Source organism: Peromyscus eremicus, chromosome 3 (genome assembly GCF_949786415.1).
Source record: "Peromyscus eremicus chromosome 3, PerEre_H2_v1, whole genome shotgun sequence".
Classification (NCBI taxonomy): domain Eukaryota; kingdom Metazoa; phylum Chordata; class Mammalia; order Rodentia; family Cricetidae; genus Peromyscus; species Peromyscus eremicus.
This window is the reverse complement of record NC_081418.1, coordinates 48,243,741-48,267,208: the sequence shown is the minus strand read 5'-3', so window position 1 is coordinate 48,267,208 and position 23,468 is coordinate 48,243,741. Positions and strand designations below refer to the sequence as shown.

Genomic DNA, 23,468 nt, shown 5'->3' with positions numbered 1-23,468 from the left:
ATTTCCCTATTTGTTAGAATTTGCCAGTGAGTGAGGCCATGTGGGCATCAGGATTTTTCTTTCCACCTTTAAATATTGAAGGACCTGGGGGGCGGGGGGAGAAAGAGAGACAGAGAGAATGTTCAACAGGAGAACATGGTGCTCTCCCTGATGATCTGGGTCACAACTGCCTGTGACTCCAGTTCCAGGGGACCTGGCAATCTCTTCTGGCTTCCCTGGGCACCAGGCAAGCACATGGTATGTATAGATGCATGCGGGCAAATATTTATACACAGGAAATAAAAAGTAATAAACCTTTAGCCAGTAGATACAAATATTTTAGAAGTTCTAGGAATATTCAGGTTATTTATCTTTACCTTGGTGAATTTTTATAGTTGTTTGATTTTTCAAAGAATTTGTCCATTTCCTGTATGTTGGGAATTAATATGTATGGGATTGTAAAAAAGGATTTCCTTATCTCTTTTATTTCTGTGGAGTCTGTAGCTAGAGTTCTCTTTCATTCCTGGTATTTGTAATTCAATGTATCAGTCAGTCTTGGCAGAGTTCTGTTTCGTCCCTACCCCCTTAAATTGTCTGTTGGTCACATTGCCCTTCCCGGTTGATTCCCTGTTTGAAATATCATTGAGTTTTGCCCTTTATTCCTTCCTCTCTTCTGCTCATGTTGAGTTTGTTTTGTTTAATCTTGTTCTGGCACCTTAAAGAATTTGAGTGTTTTTCTTTTTCTTTGTTTTTTTCTTTTATCCTTAGTAGACAGATGACATGATGAAGTTCAAGCCACAAGTTCTGACTGTCTACAGGGTTGGAAAATGCTTTCGGTGTTCTTCCATTGGTCAGCATGTCCATACCATGACACCAGTATAGGGCCCGATCAGGGTTGGTCTTCTAGCTTCTTAAAGTCGATGGCCAGATGCTGAGGCTGGTGTTCACATAAATGCCGCCTGGAGAGAGACCCTGAGTGCAGGGCACAGAAACCTTTATGAAGTCATTTTCTGAGCTCCTTCTTCTGGGCAGTCATTCCTCTCTTAGTCCTTCAACCAGAAAATTAAAGCGTCAGTTACTTCCCTACAATATGTATTTCCTGCAATGGTGTTTGTGCCTAGGACTGTGACAGAAAGAGAGGGAGAAGCAACGAAGGTTGATTGCACCTTCTGGGCATCAGAGTTCCCGAGATCAGAAAGGAAATCCTGTTCTTGATGGTAGTAGTCTTAGCTGCTTCAGGGCCTTTGTCGTGGTGGCTGCCAGTACAGTGAAACAGCCCAAATCTGAAGTGTGAGGAAATGAAGGGGAAAAAATTATTTTTCTCAGTGACTCAGTTCTGAGGTATCCCTTTCTTGAACTCAAAGCAGAGCCCAGGCTTCCTCCCAGCCCTCTCCCTGCCTGCATCTGTATCCACTCTCAGCATGGATGCTGCTGGAGTCCAGCTGTGGTCTACAGGAGGGAGAAAGTGAGGGAGTTCAGCAGCAAGGAGAAGAGAGTCTGCATTCGGACCTCCTTCCCCAGTCTGTTGCTAGTTCGCACTTTCCAAAGTTCCCTTATGACTGTTTTATTGCTTTATTTAGTTAGGGAGAAAAAATGGTGTAGAGCTCTCCATCCATAAGATCACCCGGGCCAACGTCCCAGGTCTAGAGCATCTCCAGTACACAGGTCCATTGTCCCGTGTCTTTCCTTATTACCCACTCCAGCTATTCAGCACATGCCACACAGCTCAGGGCAACAAAGCATCTCTGCCGACGCCAGGGCATCCTAACTACCATGGGCATCTGTTACATGTAATTCACTGTCCTACACCAAAGTTATGATCTAGACACAAACAGGATGTGCCTGACGATAACTTGTGTGGTTTTGCTTACTGCCTTAGGGAATGTAGGGTTAGAGACAGACCCAGAGGGACAGGGTAACTTGCCATATCTGACCACAGGCTGACTCAGCTTTGCAAAATTGATTTTGATAAATGAAGGCTTCTTGGTAAAGGGTAAAAAGTAAATTGATTTTCATTGCAAAAGTAGAGTTTGGCAGAGAGAAGGAGAAATGTTGTCACTATGCCATTTTTTTAAGGTTCTGTTTTGGGTTAGATTTAAGAGTCCCATAGTTGAAAAACTGCAGATGCCGAACCAAGAACCTGCAATCTTCATGACTGAAGCAAACAGGCCACCCACCTGCGGTTTAATGTCTGCATGCCTCTGGTCCAGGAGGTACACTAGTCTCTGCAACTCATTAGAAAATTCTGTAATTGTCTTCGTCAGCTAGTCACATCAAAGCTTTCCAGACATCCCCTTAACCTTGTGTGGTATATCATAACATCTGCCTGTCTTGTTTATGTAATCCTGACCCTCTATTAGAAAATAGGACTTGGAATTGGAAGATACACATTCTGCAAACGGCTTTTCTTTTTTCTTCTTTTGATAAAGTCTTTTACTTCACCAAGGACAGTGTCAGGAAGCAACACACATACTGGCGAAAAGTATCTACATGCACGTCTTTGTAAACTGCGAGGCTTTCATGGAGAAGGATGGGCCCTCAGAAGTGGTTTGATTTCACAGATTAAGCTCTTGATAGAAAATGCACACACCTTAATGAGGGCCTCAGGGTGAATGGCACCCTCAGACCAGCTGAGCTTCTAGAAGGGTCTGAGACAGAAAATGTCCGGATTCAGATTCATGGATTTTAAAATTTGTATCATGTTTTCTCACTCCAAAAACCATTTTTGAGGATACTGAAAGATGTAGGCACCCCAACTGTGTTCACAATTGTTACTTTTATTATATCCTTGAACAATTACCTCTGAACAGGAGGGATAGAAATACTTTTCCTTATCATTTTAGTGAGCCTCCATTACTTGTACAGAAGTAGAAGGAGCCAAGTGGCTTCTGTTTGTAAAGGTCAGGTGAGAAACTGCTGTGTTTATAGAATGGGGAGACACTGGATCTCAGGGTCAGTGAGACAGGGTTAGGGTCACACTCCCTGGAAAGCAAAGCTATTTGCTCTCTAAGCCTTTGACCCAAACACTCTGCCCAGCTTTGCCCAGTCCCAGCTTTTCTTTCCTGCCTCTCCCCGGACACTCACATTTTCTGGTATCTGACCAATCATTTGACTCCACTGTCCCCAGTTTCTGGATTATTTGTCGTGACACACGCCCACCTTTCCTTTTCCTCTGTCACTCTTCCCTGCTAGTTCATGTGACAGACATGCTAAATGGAGAATTACAAGGGGAAAGCAAGTAAGGACTTCTCTGGCTTTCTCTCAGGCTGCTTCCAAACCAATGTCCAGGCTGCAACTCAAGCAACAGTCTTTATGTCATGCAGGTTTTCCCTTGAGCTCCCTCTCTCTGTCTCAGCTTCGTTCTGCCCAGGGATGTCATGGCAGAAGGACAGGGGAAGCAAGGGTCTCTGGGGAAGCATCCCCTCCTAACCTGACACCCCTCCTTCCCCACAGCAGCATGCTTCTGATTTGGGCATCTGGACACACCTGCCTTTGTCTGTACAGCATAGACCATGGTTTCATTATTCTTTTGTGTTTTTTTTAAGACAAATTTTAAAATAAATTTGATCCTTGGGATTCTCGTCAGCTCTGAAGTTCTGTTGTAGTAAATCCAAGGCATGACTCTAAATCCCATTAAAATTTGCCCCCAAAGGAGACATCAACAAGATCCATCATGGGACTTCAGGGTCATTTTTGGTTCTGGGCAGTGAGCAGGAGGGTAGGTTCTGCACTGCCTTGGAAAACATAGTTAAGGCCTTATCTTGCTTCTGTAAGAACCCACGTGGGTTTTACAGTTGGTTGGAGAGGTGACATATACCTACATGGCATTAAGCATTGTCTTGCTACCAGCTGAGCACCTTAGTGACTGCATTGCATTACTGATTATTGTCATGCCTCTTTCATAGATGAGAAAATGGAAAAGAAAGGGTAGGAAGCTTGCTACTATACACTGTAAGTCCCATAAAGTTATGGTAAAACACAGGCCTATTTGCTTTGAGGATGATGCTTAAGACATTGAACTCTATCATCAATACAAACTCTGATCATTTCCAATGTGTATATATGTATGAGTCACATATTTTAATCAAATTGTACCACATAAGCTTTTAAAGAAAGAAAAGCAGACGTGAGTTACTAAGGATTCAGGGTTTTTTTTTTTTTCCTTTTTTAAAATTTTATTAAATTTTCTATTCATTTCATACACCAACTACAGATCCCCCTCTCCTCCCTCCTCCTTCCCCCCAGCCTTCCCCCATAACCCACCTCCCATTCCTACCTCCTCCAATGCAGGGGAGTCAGCAGAGCCTGGTACATTCAGTTGAGACAGGTCCAAGCCCCACCCCCCTGCACCAAGGCTGCACAAGGTGTCGCACCATAGGCACTGGGCTCTAAAAAGCCAGCTCATGCACCAGTGACGAATCCCGATTCCACTACCTGGGGGCTCCCTCAACAGTTCAAGCTAAACAACTGTCTGGCTTATCCAGAGGGCCTAGTCCAGTTCCATGGGGGCTCCACATCTATTGGTCCACAGTTCATGCGTTTCCACTAGTTTGGCGGGCCATCTCTGTACATTTTCCCATCATGATCTCAATTTCCCTTGCTCATAATGGAGGGCAAGGGATGCGGGATGAGAACATAGGGGAACGGGAGTTTTGAGCTGGAACAGGGACAGAGTGCAGGAGAGCAAGGAAAGAGATACCATGATAAATGAAGACATCATGGGAATAGGGAGAAACAGAGTGCTAGGGAAGTTCCCAGGAATCCACAAGGATCAACTCACCTTAGACTACTGGCAATAGTTGAGAGGGTATCTGAACTGGCCTTCTCTGGTGGTCAGATGGGTGACTACCCAAACTGTCATCATAGAGCCTTCATCCAATGACTGATGGAAGCAGATGCAGAAATTCACAGCCAGGCGCCAGGCCGAGCTCCAAGAGTCCAATCGATGAGAGAGAGGAGGGATTCTATGAGCAAGGATTCAGTTTTGCACATTTTAGATGTTTGGCTCTTTGAAGTTGCAGATTTCAAGTGTTGTTATAAAAAAAAAAGATGTAGAAAGAGACCTAGTTAAATTCTAGTGCAGCTGAAGGATTTAGAGACTCTTAGAAGGGCTAGTGACTGTGCTTTGAGTATAGGCTTAGCAGGAATGGTCATACTTCCTCCTGCAGGGAGGGTCAGCATCAGGCTTACCAGGAAGGGCCATGCACACTTCCTCCTGCAGGGAGGGTCAGAGTCAGCCTTACCAGGAAGGACCATGCTTCCACCTCCAGTGAGGGTTGGCTTCTGTGTTCTCCTATTGCAGAGGTCAGTACAGGGCTCAGGAACCAGTACACTTATGTAAGGCCCAATGCATTAAGGATTTTCTGGATGTTGAAAATTATATCACATTGCTTTTAAAATTTATATTTATCAGTGAATTATTCATATCTATGTAGGTGGATGGACAATCTTTAGACTCAGCAGTTTTTATATAATAAAAGTTCACTTCAAGAGTAGGGTGAGTATTAGGGGCTAGTTTTGTTGTCCTGGGTGTGCAGAGCATAAGGGACCATTGTCAAAGTCAGCTTTGGCATAAGAGAGAAAGAATCCTTGGAAATGTTTGTGAATCAAACATGCTCTTAAGTATATTTATTGAGTAACAGAAAAGGAGTGAGAATAATTTATGTGTATTTTTAGCAATTTTTTTTTACATTATCTGTTTGAGATTTTTTTGTGCACATGTGTTATTACACATGTTTGGCAATCAGAGGGCATTATGAGAATTAATTTTTCTCCTTTCACAATGTAGGTTTTAGGAATTGAGCCTAGGTGGCCAGGCTTAGGACCACTGAGCCATCTTGCTGGTCTTAACAAAAAATAATTTTTTAAAATATAAAATAATTTAGGATTGGGAGCTGTAGTTCAGTGAAGGAGTATTTAGCTAGCATGCACAAGAGCCTGGATTTGATTCCCCTGTACTGTAAAAAAGGGAAAACAACCATATAAAACTCTAGCCTTAAAAAAACAATAAAAGTTCAGTGAACATCAAGTCATGGTTTCAATTTTCTTGCACGACATATCTTCTGTCAGGAGAGGTGGAAACTGGGGCCGAACAAGCCACACCAGGGCTGTGTGCAGTTTACAGGGCTTTGGGAGCCTTCTTGAAACTTGGGAGAGTGAAATGTTTTATTTTGTCATTTTATAGATAGTGATGTGCATGCGTGCGTGCGTGCGTGCGTGCGTGCGTGCGTGTGTGTGTGTGTGTGTGTGTGTGTGTGTAAATATACATATTTGTTCATTCTAGCTGTGGGATTAAACCAAATCGTAGGCCCTCACTACATTGGGATCGATACTTCTGTGAATTTCTTGGGCTTCCTTAACAAAGCACTGCACACTGAGCAGCTGAAGCCACAGAATTGTGTTTTCTCATAGTTCAGGAGGCTGGACCACTGAGTCAAGGTGAGGCCAAGGCTGGCTTCTGAACCCTGTCTCCTAGACTTGGAGATGGCTGTCTTCTCTATGTGCTTCCATATAGTCTTCTGCACATGTCCATCAGATTCCTTCTTCCTATAATAAAATGGTCTGATGTGCTTGATTCCACCATCATGATCTTATTTTAACTTCATTTCCTCATGACATACCAATTCTCTACATATTCCAGGTCATATGCTGAGACACTTGGGATATAGGGGTGGGGCATGACTTGTCTTGTAGCAGCAACACACTAAATACCCTGGACTTGGACCTTTGTTATCTTCCTCTGTGTGTCACTAGCAGGTTGAAGACAGCCTTATGCCCAGACCTTGCACTCATTTAATTCTTGAAAATAATTTTTATTAAAGGATATAGAGGGGGATGAAGGAAATTGCCCTTTTATGTAAGCACATTTTCAGAATTCATTACATGGGTTCAGAGTGAGGTTGCTGGCCTGTCTCCAGAATCATTTTCTGTAAAATAAAGTAGCTGAACAAGAGATGCTTTCAATTTAGTTCAAATATGAACTCCTAAGACAGAATGGTTGTTATAAGACAACCATGAAATGGCTTCAGACTGTAAATGGAAAGGGAAGGAGTCATTCTGATCATCTCCATGAACAACAGATTTATTTATAAACAGATTCTCCACCCAGAAGAGAAGTCTGTAGGATGTTATCACTGTAGTTACAGCATTTGAGAACAAAAGAGCCATGGTTCACCTTTGCTCCAGCACTGTACTGGTAGATGATGTCTTCCGACACAGTTAGCAACAAGAACATACCAATAGCAGTTTGTTTTGATCAGTTTAAGAGCCTGTTTTTGTTGGGTTGCATCGCTGACGTGGTGACGAACTACCAGGCACATTTCACTTGTAAGAGAGTTTGAATTTAATTACACTAATTCGGTTGAGTTTTCCTGGTCTGTCATAACACCCTGAGACACTTGCATAAAATGAAAAGAGCATGTATTTTACAAGGCATAAGAAGGGAAAAAGGCTGGGTGATGCATCTGCACTGAGCATTCAAGACTTTGGCAAGCAATTGTGAACCTGAAGCAAAGAAATAAGTCAAAACAAAGAAGAGAAAACATTAGTTCCCAACTAGTCAAGATAAAGTAAATTTCTTTGATAGCTAGATTTTTTTTAAGTTTATAAATATGATTTTAAAATATTTGTGGGTCAGTGAGATGGCCCAGTGGCTACAGGCACTCTCTGCCTTGCGTGCCTGATGACCTGAGTTCACTCCCTGAAACCCATATACAGTAGAAAAAGAGAAATGATTGCACAAAAGTGTCATCTAACTTCCACACACATGCTGTGGCACACATGCCTGAACACACATCATGCACACAAACCCAATAATATATAAGTACATAAATAAATAGATAAATAAATAAATAAATAAATTCCAAGCATACATAGAATATTTATGTGTACTGCTAAGCCATTTAAGAAAAATGTTTCTTATGTAGTGTTTAAGTTAATTTTATTGGTTTTATTAGTTACTTTTTTCATTGCTTTAGCCAAATGCCTCACCAGAGGGAAGGTTACCCGAGGGAAGGTTTACTCTGGCTCAAGAGTTGAGGGCACAGCCTAGAATGATGAGGAAGGCCTGGTGCCTAGAACACCTGTCAAGATGTGGTTGGAGGAGTGCCAGGGTGTTTGCTCACATCTGGGCAGATTGAAAACAAAAAGAAGAACACCAACGGTCACCTGGCTTCTTCCTTTCCCAGTTTTATTAAGATTTGTCTCTGGCCATGGACGGTTGTCACCCACTTTACGGGAGACCTCCTTTCTCAGTCCTTTCTGGAATTACCTTCACAGACACACCCAGAAGCTGGGTATCTCTTAGGTGATTCTGAAGCCAGTACAACGGACAGTGAAGATTACTCATCACATCTGGCCAGTGCTGACTTCTTATTTTCTTCATCTAGAATAAAGCAGGGACTGTTCTCCTGGTCAAGTCTCTTTCCCAGAAAAGCAAGTCTAATGCATGATTTTCAGTGTCTCATTTCAATAGGGACATGCACTGGAGTGCACACATCCCAAGATTCCTGACTCAGTGGGCTTAAAGCATAGCTGTAGGAGTCACTCTTTTATTAGTATAGCAAAAATTTCAAGGCACAGGGTAACTTTCTAAGGAAAGGAATTTTGGTTTTTTATTTTTAGCTCACAGCTTTAGAGGCTAACTGTTGAAACAGCATGACATGGGCTTCTGTGAGGCTCCCCTGGGCTGCATTACTTCATGCAGATGGAGTATCATATGCAAGAGTGATGAGAGGTCACTTCACCAAATATGAAAGACCAGGGAGCCTGGAGTCCCATGATCCCGTCCAATACCAGTGCCCTTAACTGACCTGTAACTACTCCTGTGGTGGCCACACTCTATTTTCTGGAGGAACAACATGTTGCAGTAGTTATTGATTTTTGCTCTGTTATTGCTTCATGTTTCTTGACCATTGCTTTTATTACTTTAATGGACTATTTTTAGTCATAAACAAACAAACATTAATTCTTTATCTCATCTCCCCATTGGTTTGTATATGAAATAAACATTGCAACATAAGTATGGCAATTTATTTTGCCTGATTTTCTTGGTACATTCATTCAAATAACACTATTCAGTTCACCCAAGGACTCTGAGAGTTTGGAAGCGGGGCATACATGCCTGTGTTTGTAAGCTTCGTACCAGCACTCTTCCTGTCATGTGTGAAAGGCCACACATCTTCTTCTGTGAAATGACATTTTTTAAAGCTGTGCAAATCATAGCACTTCCCCCATACCCCTCTCCAACAAAAGAAACTCAATTTGTCATCTGTGAATACGATTTAACAGGATAATGAAACAGTCTGGGAGTGTAAACCCATGTGAAGCTTTCTAGAGAGCAAATATGTGTGAGATCTTTGTTTGCTAAACAGACATTGAGTCCTGACATAGAAAATGTCTGTCACAGGAGAGCTAAGTCATCCTGATGGCTTGTGAGTCACATTATGTCTCTCTGGCTCCATCCCAGGAACTCCTTGTTCCTATGATTCTTCCTCCAGTCAGAACAACAAAATAACATTCCCTGCTATTGTGGGCTACAGTCCTAAAAGTACCTCAAACCAGCATTTTATCCTAGAATCCTACGACACTTTTTAGTAACCAGGAACCCTCTATTTCATGGATTTGTTTCTTAATGGGAAAATGACTTTGGCCTGATAGGTTAGAAGCACAGGGACTTAATTCTGCCCTTGCTTCAGTTCCCACTGTTATTACGTTATTTTTATTGTGATTATTACAAAGCTTTGATTTTAATTTCTATTGGTGTGTATATTCATTGTGTGTGGTATTGGGTTACATCAGGACATCTTCATTGTGTAATGTGCCTTGAGCATACAAGTATATAATGTGTTGTTCTCAACTGCTCTTCGTCCCAGCTATTCAAATCTGCAGAACTTTATTATAAAACTAAACAAAACAAAAAACAGAATAAAACAAAAAAACAGGAATGTTCTTTCTCCATCGAAATCCCACATGTCCTCATTTCTGGTGTGTTTCCTCTTCTTTGCCTGCCATCATGGCATTTCCTCAGTGTTCATGCTCTTTGAGCATGGAGCATTATTTGGCCTTGTGAGGCAGGGACTTGGAGACGTTTTTCCTTGAAGGTTGTCATCTTTAATTGCCAGCATAGCAAATATCAGGGCCAAGAGATTCCACCTCCCCATGAGAATTAAATGTGTAGATGGTATCCGATTACAGGTAGAGATTCTTCTCCATTTACATGATAGCTGTTAACATGTTAAAAGCTTATCGTATATTGCGAGAGACAGAAGCACAGCTGTAGGTGATTTCCTGACCCCAAAGTGCTCATGATTTAACAGGTGGGAGGATGTGAAATCATCTTGTCCTGGTCATGCTTGCATTCCAAACAATGGGCAATGGGAAGGTGTTTTTAGCTGCAGGGAGCTTCTCTGGGCTCAGGGTGATAGTGGTGTCTTGGTCTGTGGTAGGTTTAGTGGAAGGATTAGAGAAGCACGGACATTAGAAAGATGCTTACAAGAGAAGGAGAGGCACAAGAGAGGAACGGGGACTTATCAGAGGCTTAGGTGGGAAGTCAGAAGACAGCTTCCAACAGAAATTCAAGAGAAAAAGAAGTTCTGGGAGGAGAGCTAACCATTGCAGAATGTTGCTTGATTGTGAGTTAGGGTGAGAACTGAGGATGGACTCAGCGTGCAGAAATGGAGAGGAAGGAGGAGGTGAGTAAAAGACAGCATGAACTTGTGGAGAGGAAGCTCTAGTTTGGCAGTCAGCCGTTCTATAGCCTCAAAAATCAATATGACTCTAGTTTGGAGTGCTGCAGGTGTGGCGGTTTGGTGTGGTGCAGATTTTGGATTGGGGCATGGTGCAGATGTGGGGTGGCTGCACACAAAGCTATTGGAGTTGACTGACTGGATAGTAGCAATGATGACATTCGGGGCTGCAGGGAGAAGCAGCTGATTGGGAGCCTTTGATGTATTGATCAAGGCTGTTGGCCCTTCACATCCTCAAGGAAGAAATAATGAAACCTGGCAGCTGCTTTCCAGTGTCGTGGAATAAAGCCATTGCTGTCCCTCCCCTTTGCCTCCTTCCATGACATGAATACAAACTTGGTAAAACATGTAAGGAACAGTTACCACACAGATATTTCATTCTGTAACAGATTCATTTAGCACACAGTTTCAAAGGATAGAAACTGACTACAGATTTCTGAAGAAGTATGGAATTACAACACACACTTGAAGGTCTATAGGAAATATACAAATTAAATTTTATTCCATAAAAGTGTCTGGATATTTGGAAAGAATAGTAAAAAAAAATTCTCTGATATGTTTGCACTTGTTTGGCATTAAACCTGTGACTGATTCTCTCAGTGACTTAAAACGTATTATATACCAAAGCATTATTAGGATGGCCAATATAGAAATGATAGAGAAAATTTTGGAGAGAATTTTCACCTGCTTAGAATGATCTGAACAAAAACTCGGTCACTTCCATCTAGCATCTTATTCCTGGATGAAGATCATGCCCACATTGAGTCACCATTTGAAGATTCCATCATAGGAAACATAGCATCATATGGAACAATGAACATTGAATTAGGTAAGATCTAAGATACCTCTCAACTCCAATGCTTCCATGATCTTACAGGAAGATCTAGAGGGATTGCTGCTCTATCATTCCATCTGTATGTTGGCACAGTACTCCAGTCCTTTCACAAGCAGGAGTTGTAGTGATGGGGAACTGTCCTTCAAATAAAATGAACAGCCTGAGGCAGAAGAGATGGCCCAGCAGTCAAGATCAGTTTTGTACAAGCATGATACAAGTTCAAATCCCTGGCACTCATGTAAAAATTCAGGTGTAAGCACACATGTGTCTGTAATGCTAGTTCAGTGAAGGGGCAGATGCTGGAGACCATAGGAGCTGGCTGATAGCTTAGTTCCAAGTGTCTGAGTGGAATAGGCAGAGTCTTATAGATCAGGGCATCTGTTGTCCACTTCTGGCCTCTGTGATGCACCCTGGACACACACCAGCGCATGTAGCCTGCTGTCTTAGCTTGGGTTACTATTGTTCCAATGAAATACCATGACCAAAAAGTCAGTTGGGGAAGGAAGGGTTTATTTGGCTTATACTTCCATATTGCTGTTCGTTATTGAGGGAAGTAAGGACAGGGACTCAAATAGGGCAGGAACCTGGAGGTGGGAGCTGGTGCAGAGGCCATGGAGGGGTGCTGCTTACTGGCTTGCTCCCTATGGCTTGCTTAGTTTGCTTTCTTATGAACCCAGGACCAACATCCCAGGGGTGGCCCCACCCACAATGACCTGGGCCTTCCAACATCAATCACTAATTAAGAAAATGCTCTACAGTCTTGCTTGCAGCCCAGTCTTAGGGAGGCATTTTCTTAATTGAGGTTCCCTCATCTCAGATGACTTTAGCATGTGTCAAGTTGACATAGAACTACCCAGCACACCCTCGTACAGAAGAATGAATAACCTATGAAGGATTATGCAGTAACATATCTAATATGGGATCACATGACAACCCAACACTAATAATTTTTGGATTATTCTTAATGAGATTCAAAAACTTCTGCACAATTTTAGATTCCTCAGGCATCGTTCACTTCTCTGGACAGAAGATAATGGAAGATGAGTATTCTGTATGAATTTGGCAGGTGTCAAAATTCCATTTTAAATCTCTGCTCAGAAACCTTAATTCAAATTGGTTTTATTGTAGAAGCCTTCTTGGATGCATCTGTATTTAGGTTATTTTCAGTGTCAATTGAAAAATACCCAAAGGAACATTTCAGCAATTTCTAGAAAATTCCTGAAGGAAGCTATTGATTATAATTGTGTTTAAATAAAGCCCAGCTTGGCAGCTGATGTAAAGAATTGGTGATAGTTGTTCTAGGCTCACCATAATTTAACTGAACACCATGCATCCTGAGGTGGACTGTTTGCTTTTAGGTAAGGACTTCTAGTTCTCAATTCTCTTTTAATCTATGTGGATCCCACTAGAGATACAGTGATAGGTGGGAAAAGTATAACTCTGCATGGATTTACCTCCGGCAATGGATGGTGATCAGGCAGAACACAGAAATGGACAGCCATGTCAGATTTGTGTCTGGGGTTTGCAAAGAGAGAGCCCACTGGAAAGCCACTCCAGTGCCAACCTGTGCTCAAGCCTCATGGCCATGGGCAGTTCAGGAGAACTCATACATAGTTACTGGAAATGTGGGCAAAGTGGCACTATAGGTGCTGGAATTGCAAAAAGGAAGTGACTCATTCCTGCTAGATTTTACACTAATAATTAATATTTTAATTACAGACCCTTCATAACATAAGGACTAGTTGAAAGACTTCTATTAGAGATTAGTTAGACTGCCAGGCATGGTATTGCACAACTTTAGTCCCAGCACTCAGGAGGCAGAGGCAGATAAATCTCTGAGTTCAAGGCCTGTGTGGTCTATAGAGTGAGTTCTAAGACATCAGGGGCTATACAAAGAAACTCTGTCTCAAAAACAAAACAAAACAAACAAAAAATATTAGTACACTTTGTTGTACCTAGATTATGCTCAAGTAGAACCTTGTATTTATTTACATGGGTTGAAAGAATTTAAGGAATTTCATTTGTATTGTTAAATCAAGCCCGAAGGTAGAAAAAAGACAGGGTTGTGATGGTTTTCTGTCTTGGTAAAGAAAACCAACCCTCTTTGTGATTCTGCATAAAAGGGGTGCATCTTGCAATGAGCCATCTGAGAAATGCTAATTAAAGCAGGAGATTCATAAGGTATAGCATGTAGAATGATTATATAACTCTAAGGGTCCTGTCTGTAACATGAATTAAGATTTACATTATTAACATCTTTGGATAAAATTTCTTGCAAACATTCACTCTCTCTAATTGTATTCCTAGTCAACAGACTTTCATCATGCTAAGGTCTGCTGTCTGGTAATCAGAGTCACCTCTGGGGAGGCAGCTCAGTAGAGGAACACTTGCCTTGTGTGCAAGAAACCTCGAATTTAGTTCAATTCATAGAAACACACACACTCACACACACACACACAGAGAGAGAGAGAGAGAGAGAGAGAGAGAGAGAGAGAGAGAGAGAGAGAGAAAGAGAGAGAGAGAGAGAGAAAGAGAGAGAGAGAGAGAGACACAGATTGCCACCAGCATTTATGAAGGAATAGGTAGTAGTGAGAAGCAAGTTGAATGGCACTGAATACCCAGGGACTTGTTGCAATGGATGGTGGTCCTTCCCTTCCAAATTTACAAGGCAACAACTGTGTGCTATGTGGCTAAGGGAAACTACTGTCTAGAGATTGTTGAAAACCCATGTGTGAACTAATGAGAGATGATTACCCTGTGACTTTTGAGGAAGTGCTCCTGGGAGCATTTGAGAGTTAAGTCCAGAATCATGAACTTCCAATCTGTATAAGGATGCAGAAGAAATTAGTGAGAAATTGACAATCCCACCTCAATAGAAAGAGCAGCTCACAGATTTCTGGATCTCTTCTAGGAAACTCAGGGTCTCCTGGAAGTCAGGTTTAGACCTCTTGATACAATGCCTAAGTCAATATGGGTTGCTTGTTGTGGATGTTGGCATAGAGACAAATTTCTTTATACTCAAGTTAGGAGTCTCTTCTGTGCTCTACTAACTTCCTTAGCAAAATGTAATTTTAGAAAACTAATGCAGGGCTATTCCCCAGACTCCAGGGAACAGCTCTGTTGTCCTCCACCTTCAGTCAGCTAGTAATGGGACACTAATATAATGTGACATAGGAATAAAATTGAATTGCTTGGCTTTCACTTAATTTCAGTGCACTTTCTGTCCCCTGTGTTTTAGCTGTCCAGTTCCTTGCCTTTAGCTGGCTTCATGACAAACCAAGTGGGAGAAGATCCATGAATGTGGAATGTCACGACACCAGCCAAGAGAGACAGTGTCCCCAGGAACCTCGTTAGAAATGTCGAGGGAGGTTCTTGTATTAGTTCCAAATTTCTCCCTATGTCTGGAAGTAGCAGATGCTAGGGTTAGGCAGAATCTTGTTTAGGAGAGAAGTGGGGAGGGTAATTATCAGAATGATATTAGCAAATACCTGTTTGACGCTTGGATTGTACTAGGCACTTTCCCAAGGTGTGTCACATGCACTGACCCATTCTGTTCTCTGCCTATGAGGTCGATCCTGTTGTCATCGTCTTTCTTAGGAGGAGACTGTATCACAGGTTAACCAGGAGGTGGAAGAACTGCTTCAGATTCAGTCAGGCTGCTTTGGAGCCCAGTGTCTCCCAGCAGTTGGCTACATTGCCCCTGCCACCCACCTACTTCTTAGACAAGGGTCGAGAGTGATTGAAAGAGGATTTCTATTATTTAGCCCATGCTCTGATGCCTTAAAACTTATCAATGGGCTTCAGTTAAGTTAACATTTTTTAAAGGTTTTAAGTCACATTTAATAGGAAGCAGAATATGGGAGAGCTTAAGGCTTGGGTTAAGAGAGTTCCTGTTGCTGTGTGTTGTAAGTGGTTGCAAGAAGGCGTGAACTAAAAGCGAGAGGAGGAAGGAAGCAAAGAGGAGTCAATGCTGGTGAGTGACACAATCCCGGAGAAGAAATGAAGTAAGATGTCAATTCACTTGGTATCTGGAAAATCTTATTCAAATATTAGGTCCTATTGTGTGATCATAGTGAGCTTTGAGGAAGTTTGGAGCCCGGTGTTTCTGGAGGCAGCATTGTGTGGGGTGGAACCAGAGGGCAACGTGAGAAATCAGGAGATGGAAGTGGGCAGAGAGGAAACAGGCTCTGTTGGGTCTGAGATGGTTGTTACACATGGAAGTGGACAGAAGGACTGGCCAGCAGTTCTCTGAATTCTGTCTACACTTGGCAACTGCTTCTCTAACGAGGTTGCTCTTCTTGCCTTTAACCACCAGAGACAGCTAGAGATCAGTGGTATTTGATCCACTGTTATCTTAGAGAGTGTTTACACAGAACTCACTCTACCCTGTACTCTCTGTGCCTGCCATCACAGACTGTGAAGAACCGTAGTCTTCTAGGGCTTCAGCTTTCTTCTGATCTGCTCAGTTTGTGGGGGAAAATTGCCAGTTACAATCTATGAAGATTACTTGGGTAAGCTTGGGAGTTAAAAGATGACACCCCTTGATATGGGGATAAGCACTTGATATGAAACAAGTGTGATTACTCCTAATCAGTTCTTTCTACTTACTTACATCTAGCACCAGACATTCTTTACCATGATCGTTACTTTTCTTCTTGTGTGGAGTTATCACTTATTTTTAGATTGATATGCTTTTTAAATAGCTATATTATTTCTTTAAGAATAATAATATTCAATACAAATTAACCTCAATCTGTAATTTAGAGACAGCTACTTGAAATCACTTATTGAACTTTTATGCAGACGTTTCTTTTATATCCACAAACTTCTAAGTCCCAGAATTTACATGCAGGAATTTAGACACCTCTCTCTCTCTCTCTCTCTCTCTCTCTCTCTCTCTCTCTCTCTCTCTCTCTCTCTCTCTGTCTCTCTCTCATACACACACACACACACATACACACACACACACACACACAGAGTTTTCTATGACTTCTAAAATTGTACTTTAAAGTATGTGGTAGACAGACTTCCCTTTAATTAAATATAGATCTGTGCATCCATTTATAATATCTGTCTCATGTTTTCTTGCTAGGATGTGCCATAGTTCACTTAACAAACCTATGTAAATTGTTTACTGACAAATAAATCCCTCTTGGCACCAGGTAGAAATCAGCTGGCCAGGCTAAACCATATTATGACTTTACTATCTTGTGCATGGACTCTTGGTATTTATCTATAGCTTCATGGTCTCAGCTCCTCAGAGGGATGTCATATAGGAGGAAGATCACAATGAAGAATGTGGGGATCATATCTCTGCCTCTACCTCTGCACTATAGAGTTATATGACTTTAAAATCACTTTATATTTGGAAGTCACATTTTTATCTATTGGTGAAGTGATGCTTGTAGGCATACGATACTAAGGTCTTGTTTACTGAATTGTAGCTCTACCATCAAACTAGATCTCTGCTCTTCCTGTCATCACTAACATAATCATGTCAACTTTGTTATCCTGTGCTTCTACCATGACCAGCACAATGCCAGTAGATTGGGCACTCAGCGGTCATACTTTGAGTGATGGGACAGGCAGCCATCACATCTGTCTTAAGGCTTGCTTGTATGGTTTTGTATAAAACAGTGAACCTCATAAATGTCTACCTGTTACCCTCTTTAGAATTTGTGTACTTATATACTTATATTTGAAATACTTTAAATCTCTTCCTCTCTCTTATTAGCAATGTTTATTACCATTTACTATAAAAAAAAAAACAACTAAGCAGCAATCTTGTGTTTGAGAAAGTTCTTTCGACCAATGAAATTGAAGGATGCTCATAGACCAAAAGGAATATATTGATCCACACTGGAGGTGATAAATATTAAGGTTTTTTTTTCCACTCAACTTGGGCCTAGGATGAAATCACTTTGAAGATGTGACTTAAGACAAATTAAGGAATCTAGGAGGGTGAACAATATGCTTCAGAGAATTTTGTGCTTCCTGTTTAATTAATTAATACTCACCCTAGGCTAGCTTGAATGAGTTAGTTCTTTGAGCATGAATTATGTGCCTCATTTCAAGGCACCTTACAGGTAGTGTCAATTACAACATGCCTTGATTGAGTGGTACTTTCAAAGACTCTTCAATAGGATGAGAACTCTCAACCTTGGTCTTTCCTATGTACTCTAGATGCCTAGTTTGTATTTTTAAATGCATTTTTAAAAAATTTCTTTTGAGCTAAGGCCATCATTAACCAGTTTTGACTACTATGGACATATTTACTAGTATTCTGTAACTCCAACATGTTTCTCATTATTTTTCATTACTTGTGTCTAGCTTACTAGACAGAACAAAATGCATGATGTTATTTAATTTTTTGACAAATTAATAGCCAGTATTACATAGGGATATTCCCCAGAACCTTTTGTTCCTAGTCCAGTGTTCTTTCCTGAATTTTGGGTACACTAGGTTTCTAGAAAATGATTCTTCAAATAATTTTTGTGTCCTAGTAAACAGGATGTATTTCTGGTTTATACATAAACCTTTTCTTTTAACCCACAGGAGGTGCAGTTGCCCCTAGTCTCTCCAGAACCCTGACTCGTAGTTCTGCTCATTCTCTCTCTCTGTCTCTCTGTCTCTCTGTCTCTGTCTCTCTGTCTCTCTGTCTCTCTCTCTGTCTCTCTCTCTCTGTCTCTCTCTCTCTCTGTCTCTCTCTCTCTGTCTCTCTCTGTCTCTCTCTGTCTCTCTCTCTCTCTCTCTCTCTCTCTCTCTCTCTCTCTTTCTCTCTCTCTCTCTCCCACTATACCTGACCACTTGGTTCTTGTCTTGCAGTCCCCAGTCTGTCCCAGATCGCCTGAGGATCCGAGTGAACAAAATCAGTTTACAAGACTATGAAGGACTCCACTATGACAAAGAGAAACTCCGGGAAGCCTGTAAGTTACCAGCACCTGAGGGACTTCATGGGATGAGTCTCTTCAGTCTCAGCTTGTGGTGGGTTTTTGATGGGTAGATTCATTAGACTTCATATCCAAAAATGTGGTTGGAGAGGGGAAGAGGGAAGTGCAGGTAACATGGAAGCTTCTGGTGATGGTATATGGGCCACAGAAAATGGGAACAGTGAAGAAAAACCGTGAAACTAGGCATTCTGATACATGTGCCCTTGGGTTAGGCACCTCTCAAGTCTCAACTTTATCTAAAATTAGAAATGCAGAAGGTTAACACAGAAACAGCTAGAAACTTTTGAGCCACCACAAATCCCTTCTTGAAGTTTGCCTCATAAAATGCTTCCAGCGTGTTCTGGATCATGAGCAGTTACCCAGGAAGGTGCATCCGTTCCTTCATCTCCTATGTTGTTGTAGAACATCATATCAAGGACCATGACCTTGGAATGCTAAGGTGATAGGGCGATTCATTGATTGTGAGGGGGTACTGTTTCTGAAGTTGTAATTTGAGTCAACCTATGCATTATCTGTCAGTGTTTATCTTTCTTTTATATCTTTGAGTGCACAGCTAGTTGTTCATTTATGTCACCAAATGATACTTATTGGCTATTGTTTATATTCTGATCACCATTTTAGATCAGTTTCTTCACCCTAATTGATGTTTAGAGGTTATTGAGTAAAATAGACAAGAAATTGCTATTGTGAGTGCTTCAGATATTAAGGTTCTGGGTTCCCTCTTACTTGTGGGGACCAATAGTCAGATGCAATAAGATGGGGTAAGGCATATAATGCTCAAGAATACAGACACGAGTATCTCTGGAAGGACAGGACTCAGTAGAACCCAGGCTTCCTCAAGCCCAGTGTTGATTGGCTCATGGTGGCCCTAACTGGAAGCACAGAAGAGAGCACTAGTTGAAATGGGGGGAATGGTGCTGGGGACAAAGGTTGCAAAGCGTCCCTGGGGGAGTGGCTTCCAGATTCTGCGTCCTTGACAGTGAGCTGCCACAAGCTTTGGCAAATGGAAACCCTGAACCCAAGGAAGGTCTTTCTATTGGGTGTAAGGGTTTCTAGGATCTACAGGGGGCAGTGAGCAAGGGTCCTTTTCCTGGTGGGTCCTTCACTGAGCCTGCTGGGAAGATCTGTGGGGAGTCTGTCTCAGTTCTCTCAGCTGCTGTCTGCTTCAGCAAGCATCCTCTTCTAGAGACATTGATACCTTGAGTTTCCTCTCAGTCTCCCGCTCTGTCCCTGACTCTCATTTTCTTTGGCGGGAAAGGATGAACCACAGGACAGAAGTGGTTCTCTGAACCTCTGCATCTCTTCCTTTTGTTAAGAATCCATTATGGATTATGTTTTCTAATATAAATGAAGTATAAGCGACACACTAGTACAAAGTCTGATTTAAGCCACTGACAGACAATTGTGCACATGTATGATGAGGTATAGCCACAGCTGAATTAAATAGAAACTGTTCAGAAAGAGCAACGTTACCTGCTTCCCTTTTTCATGATTCCAAACTAATAGCTTCAAATTATTAAAAACAGTAAGAGATAATGCATCTCAAGTAATGTTTTACAGCTTACCATCCACTCTGAAGAAGCTGGCTGGGGGTGGGATACATTTGAAGAGCTTGAGGCTTATCTGTAACTTCCAATTATCTATTTGATCTTCTCTGGGCCTCTATCTATCTCTCCGTTGCTGCTGGAGGTAATTGTGATTTGAGTTTTTCCAGGAAGATGACATTTCCTGGCAAGTGCTTTCTTGACTCATCCTATCTTAAATGATAAAACTTCCATCTAAGCAAACTTCTTAAATTGGGAACAGTAACTTGGCATAAGCACAGGACAGATAAATTCAGCAGTATCTTTGGAACCCAAGAGAATGAATAAACTCTTAAAGGGGACCAGAAAGGAAGTATATTAAAGATCTGAGTCTGAAAAAAAATTGATTGAAAGTAAAAGTTGCTAAGTCAGTCATTCTACTTTTAATAAATGGTGGTGATGCTTACAAGCTGTGGGTGCATAGGGAAGCTTAGCTTTTGAGGTTATGGATTTGCTGACCCTTGCTCTTTTGCCTGGGTTTACCTTGCAGCCGACTACAGAGCCATAGAATGGCTGACAGAGCTTGAGCTGAGTATGAATAAAAGCTAGTTCAAGTTCATATGTGATGTGCATGCCAAAACACACATTATTTCAGAAGCATTAATTAAATGAAGTTCCCAAAACACATCTAGATAAAAGGGTCCCCACAAATGTACTCTGACCTGCATTCTGGAAGAACAAAGGAGCTAAGTCCACCCAGGAGATTCATTTATTGTCAACAAAGTCTCAGCTTGAGCAATGGTATTATACTGGGTTTAAAAACATTAGTGCCCTTTCTTGATGACATGATCAAGAGATTTGCCTGGGCAGTGTGGGATGCTTGCCGTCACTATCTAGTTGATTCTTGTTCATGTGTCTGGATGGTTGTTCATATTAGATTACAAGCTTGGGTATTTGTTGTCTAACTAAGCCCTGCTCCCACCTGCAACTCAGGGCTCCCTGGTAATACAACATGGCAGCCCTTTTATTGTTCTGCTTATTACAACAGACAGAAATACACCCTCACTGTTTGAGACACATGTCACCCTTCTGTTAAGCTCCATCTCCTCTGGGGAACCTATTCCTAATATACCAGATAGGGTATAGAAATGCTCAAAAGTCTCCTTCCCAGCACATGTTGATAAATATAATTGCTACTTAAAATGCAGTCTCTTCACTGGTTATGATTTATCAGTTCTCAGGGTAAAAGTGATGCTTTTCAAGAGAGGAAGAGGCAGTGTAAAGGAAAGGTTCCATCAAATCTCTTAAAGTGACAACAGAAAATCATTTCCACCAACTGAGTGAGGTATGCAAATGAGTCACTAATAAAGCACAGATGTAATTACACAGTCCGTGCAATGGAGAAACAGCTTTTGACAGTTACGGTTCTAGCTACAAAAGAGACTTAACTGGACATATAGTTCAATGTACAGAATAATTTGAGTGAGGCCAAAATTTACCTGTCTCCCACCCAAGCTGATTATACTCTACTTTTGATACAAGCTAATACCACACTTTTTTTATTTTGTAAGCAAAAATAGCCTTTATTGGTCATTTATACTTCAAAAAAACCTTAGGGAAAATGAGACAAACTTTCTGGGGAGTGGAGACCCCTGACTCGGGGTACTGTGTGTTGTGTAGGGAGCTGTCACTTTTGCATGGTGACAAGAATGTTACAGACATTGGTAGGGAAAGGGGGGTAAAGACACAAGGTGGCAGCAGGAAAAGGCTGGATTCAAGCCAATCTGAAGGGAATGCTAGAGTTTTGTCCTAAAGGGATGAGCAAGGGTGAGGCTCTGTGTGAGGGGGTCTCTTCCCACCATCTGTGGAGTCTGTTGGAAACTGTACAATGGAAAACTGTGACCATGTACAGGGAATAGGACAAAGGTCCAGGGAGTCTACATGTACAAGAGACTACAGAGTAAGAGTAGCAGGTTTGGGAAAAGCACTGACTGAAAGCCACCTTTAAGGAAGGAGCCTCACTGGGAGAGAGTCTTATGACCAAGGGGAGCATGGCTGGGCTCGAGGTGGGGAAGCATGAGAATGGCATGTCATGTTTGACATAGCAGTGGTGGGACTTGACATGGGAGCACATTAGAGACATGAAAACGTTAAGGAAAGTTACTTCTGTGGAGAGCAAGGCAGAGGCCCAGGCTTCCAGAGAAGTTCCTGGAATACAGGGGATATTGTGACTCTTGCAGCTGTTTTTTTTCCCCCCACTGAGATCTATATGTTCACATCAGGGCTTGTCGGTTCTATATCTCAAGAGAAAATTGGCAGGGATGTGTGGCGTGGTTTCTGCAGGCTGCAAATCTGACCTCTTAGAAGGACCAGTATCTTAAAGTGGCAGGCCCATGTTCTAACATTGATAGCATTGACACACACACACACACACACACACACACACACACACACACACGCACACACACGAGAGAGAGAGAGAGAGAGAGAGAGAGAGAGAGAGAGAGAGAGAGAGAGAGAGAGAGAGAGAGATTCACTTACACAGAGGGGGGCAGATACAGCAGGCATGATTTTATAGGAAAGGAAAGTCAAGGAGGAGATGTAGGGGATGATGGATGTCAAACCCGAGTCTCTGGCTTTTGAGCTGAGCTGGAGTACAGTAGGATGGGGTGAAGCCTCCTTGTATCAGAGGGTGCTGTAAGGTGTAGGTCTCTGCAGCAGAGGCTGGCATTCAGGTTCTGTACCAGGAAGACATTGTTCATGTAAGTCCATGTAGTATGTTGAACAATAGTCTGAGTAAACTGAGGTATCACGTAGACTACAAGGGACCTACAGATCGAAGAATCAAAATGATTGTTTAAGTAATATTTACTGGTAGAGGTCAGGAAGTCCATGAAGAGTTTTAGAATTAGTTTTGAATTGAATTTATTAAGAGGAAGGGATGGGGTCAATAGAAGAGTTAATGACAACAGGTGCCCTGAAGGGTGTGCTTTGGTATTTAAGGTGAGAAGTTAGGAGAGGCAGTGGGAAGGACGTCAGAGAGTTAAGATGGGTTTTAGTAGAGTTGTTATGGATTTCCCATGGAGCAGTGTGGAGTTCCCATCACAAGAATTTAAATCACATACAGGGGATGGTAGAGAGTTGTCCATTAAAAGGACTAAGGTAACTCAGTAAGTCTGGCTTTGGACTTGTAACGTTCTAACTCTCCAAATTCATTGACCTCAGTTAGAGTTCTAACAACACAGGTGCGGCTTCATTTTGCAACCTTCTTTTATAGTTAGTTTTTCCACTGGCCAAGCATTACATTTTGGCCAGCATGGCTGGTAGCTTCTCCTCGAATCAGATAATGATGTGTCTAGGATAATCAGGTAGGCAAATCTTCAGGAGAGACAGAAATGATTACCAGAGCCATGAAAAAAGAAACTCGGTATCTTGA

General features: G+C 41.8%; 1 protein-coding gene across 1 annotated transcript in view; it reads left to right on the top strand.

Moving 5' to 3' along the window:
- The window catches only part of Dgki (diacylglycerol kinase iota), a 391,316-nt gene that overhangs the window by 270,180 nt on the left and 97,668 nt on the right, over window positions 1-23,468 (top strand). Inside the window, exon 21 of the mRNA XM_059257016.1 lies at window positions 18,385-18,485. Coding sequence (XP_059112999.1) covers window positions 18,385-18,485 — 101 coding nt within the window. The remainder of the gene's footprint in view (window positions 1-18,384; window positions 18,486-23,468) is intronic.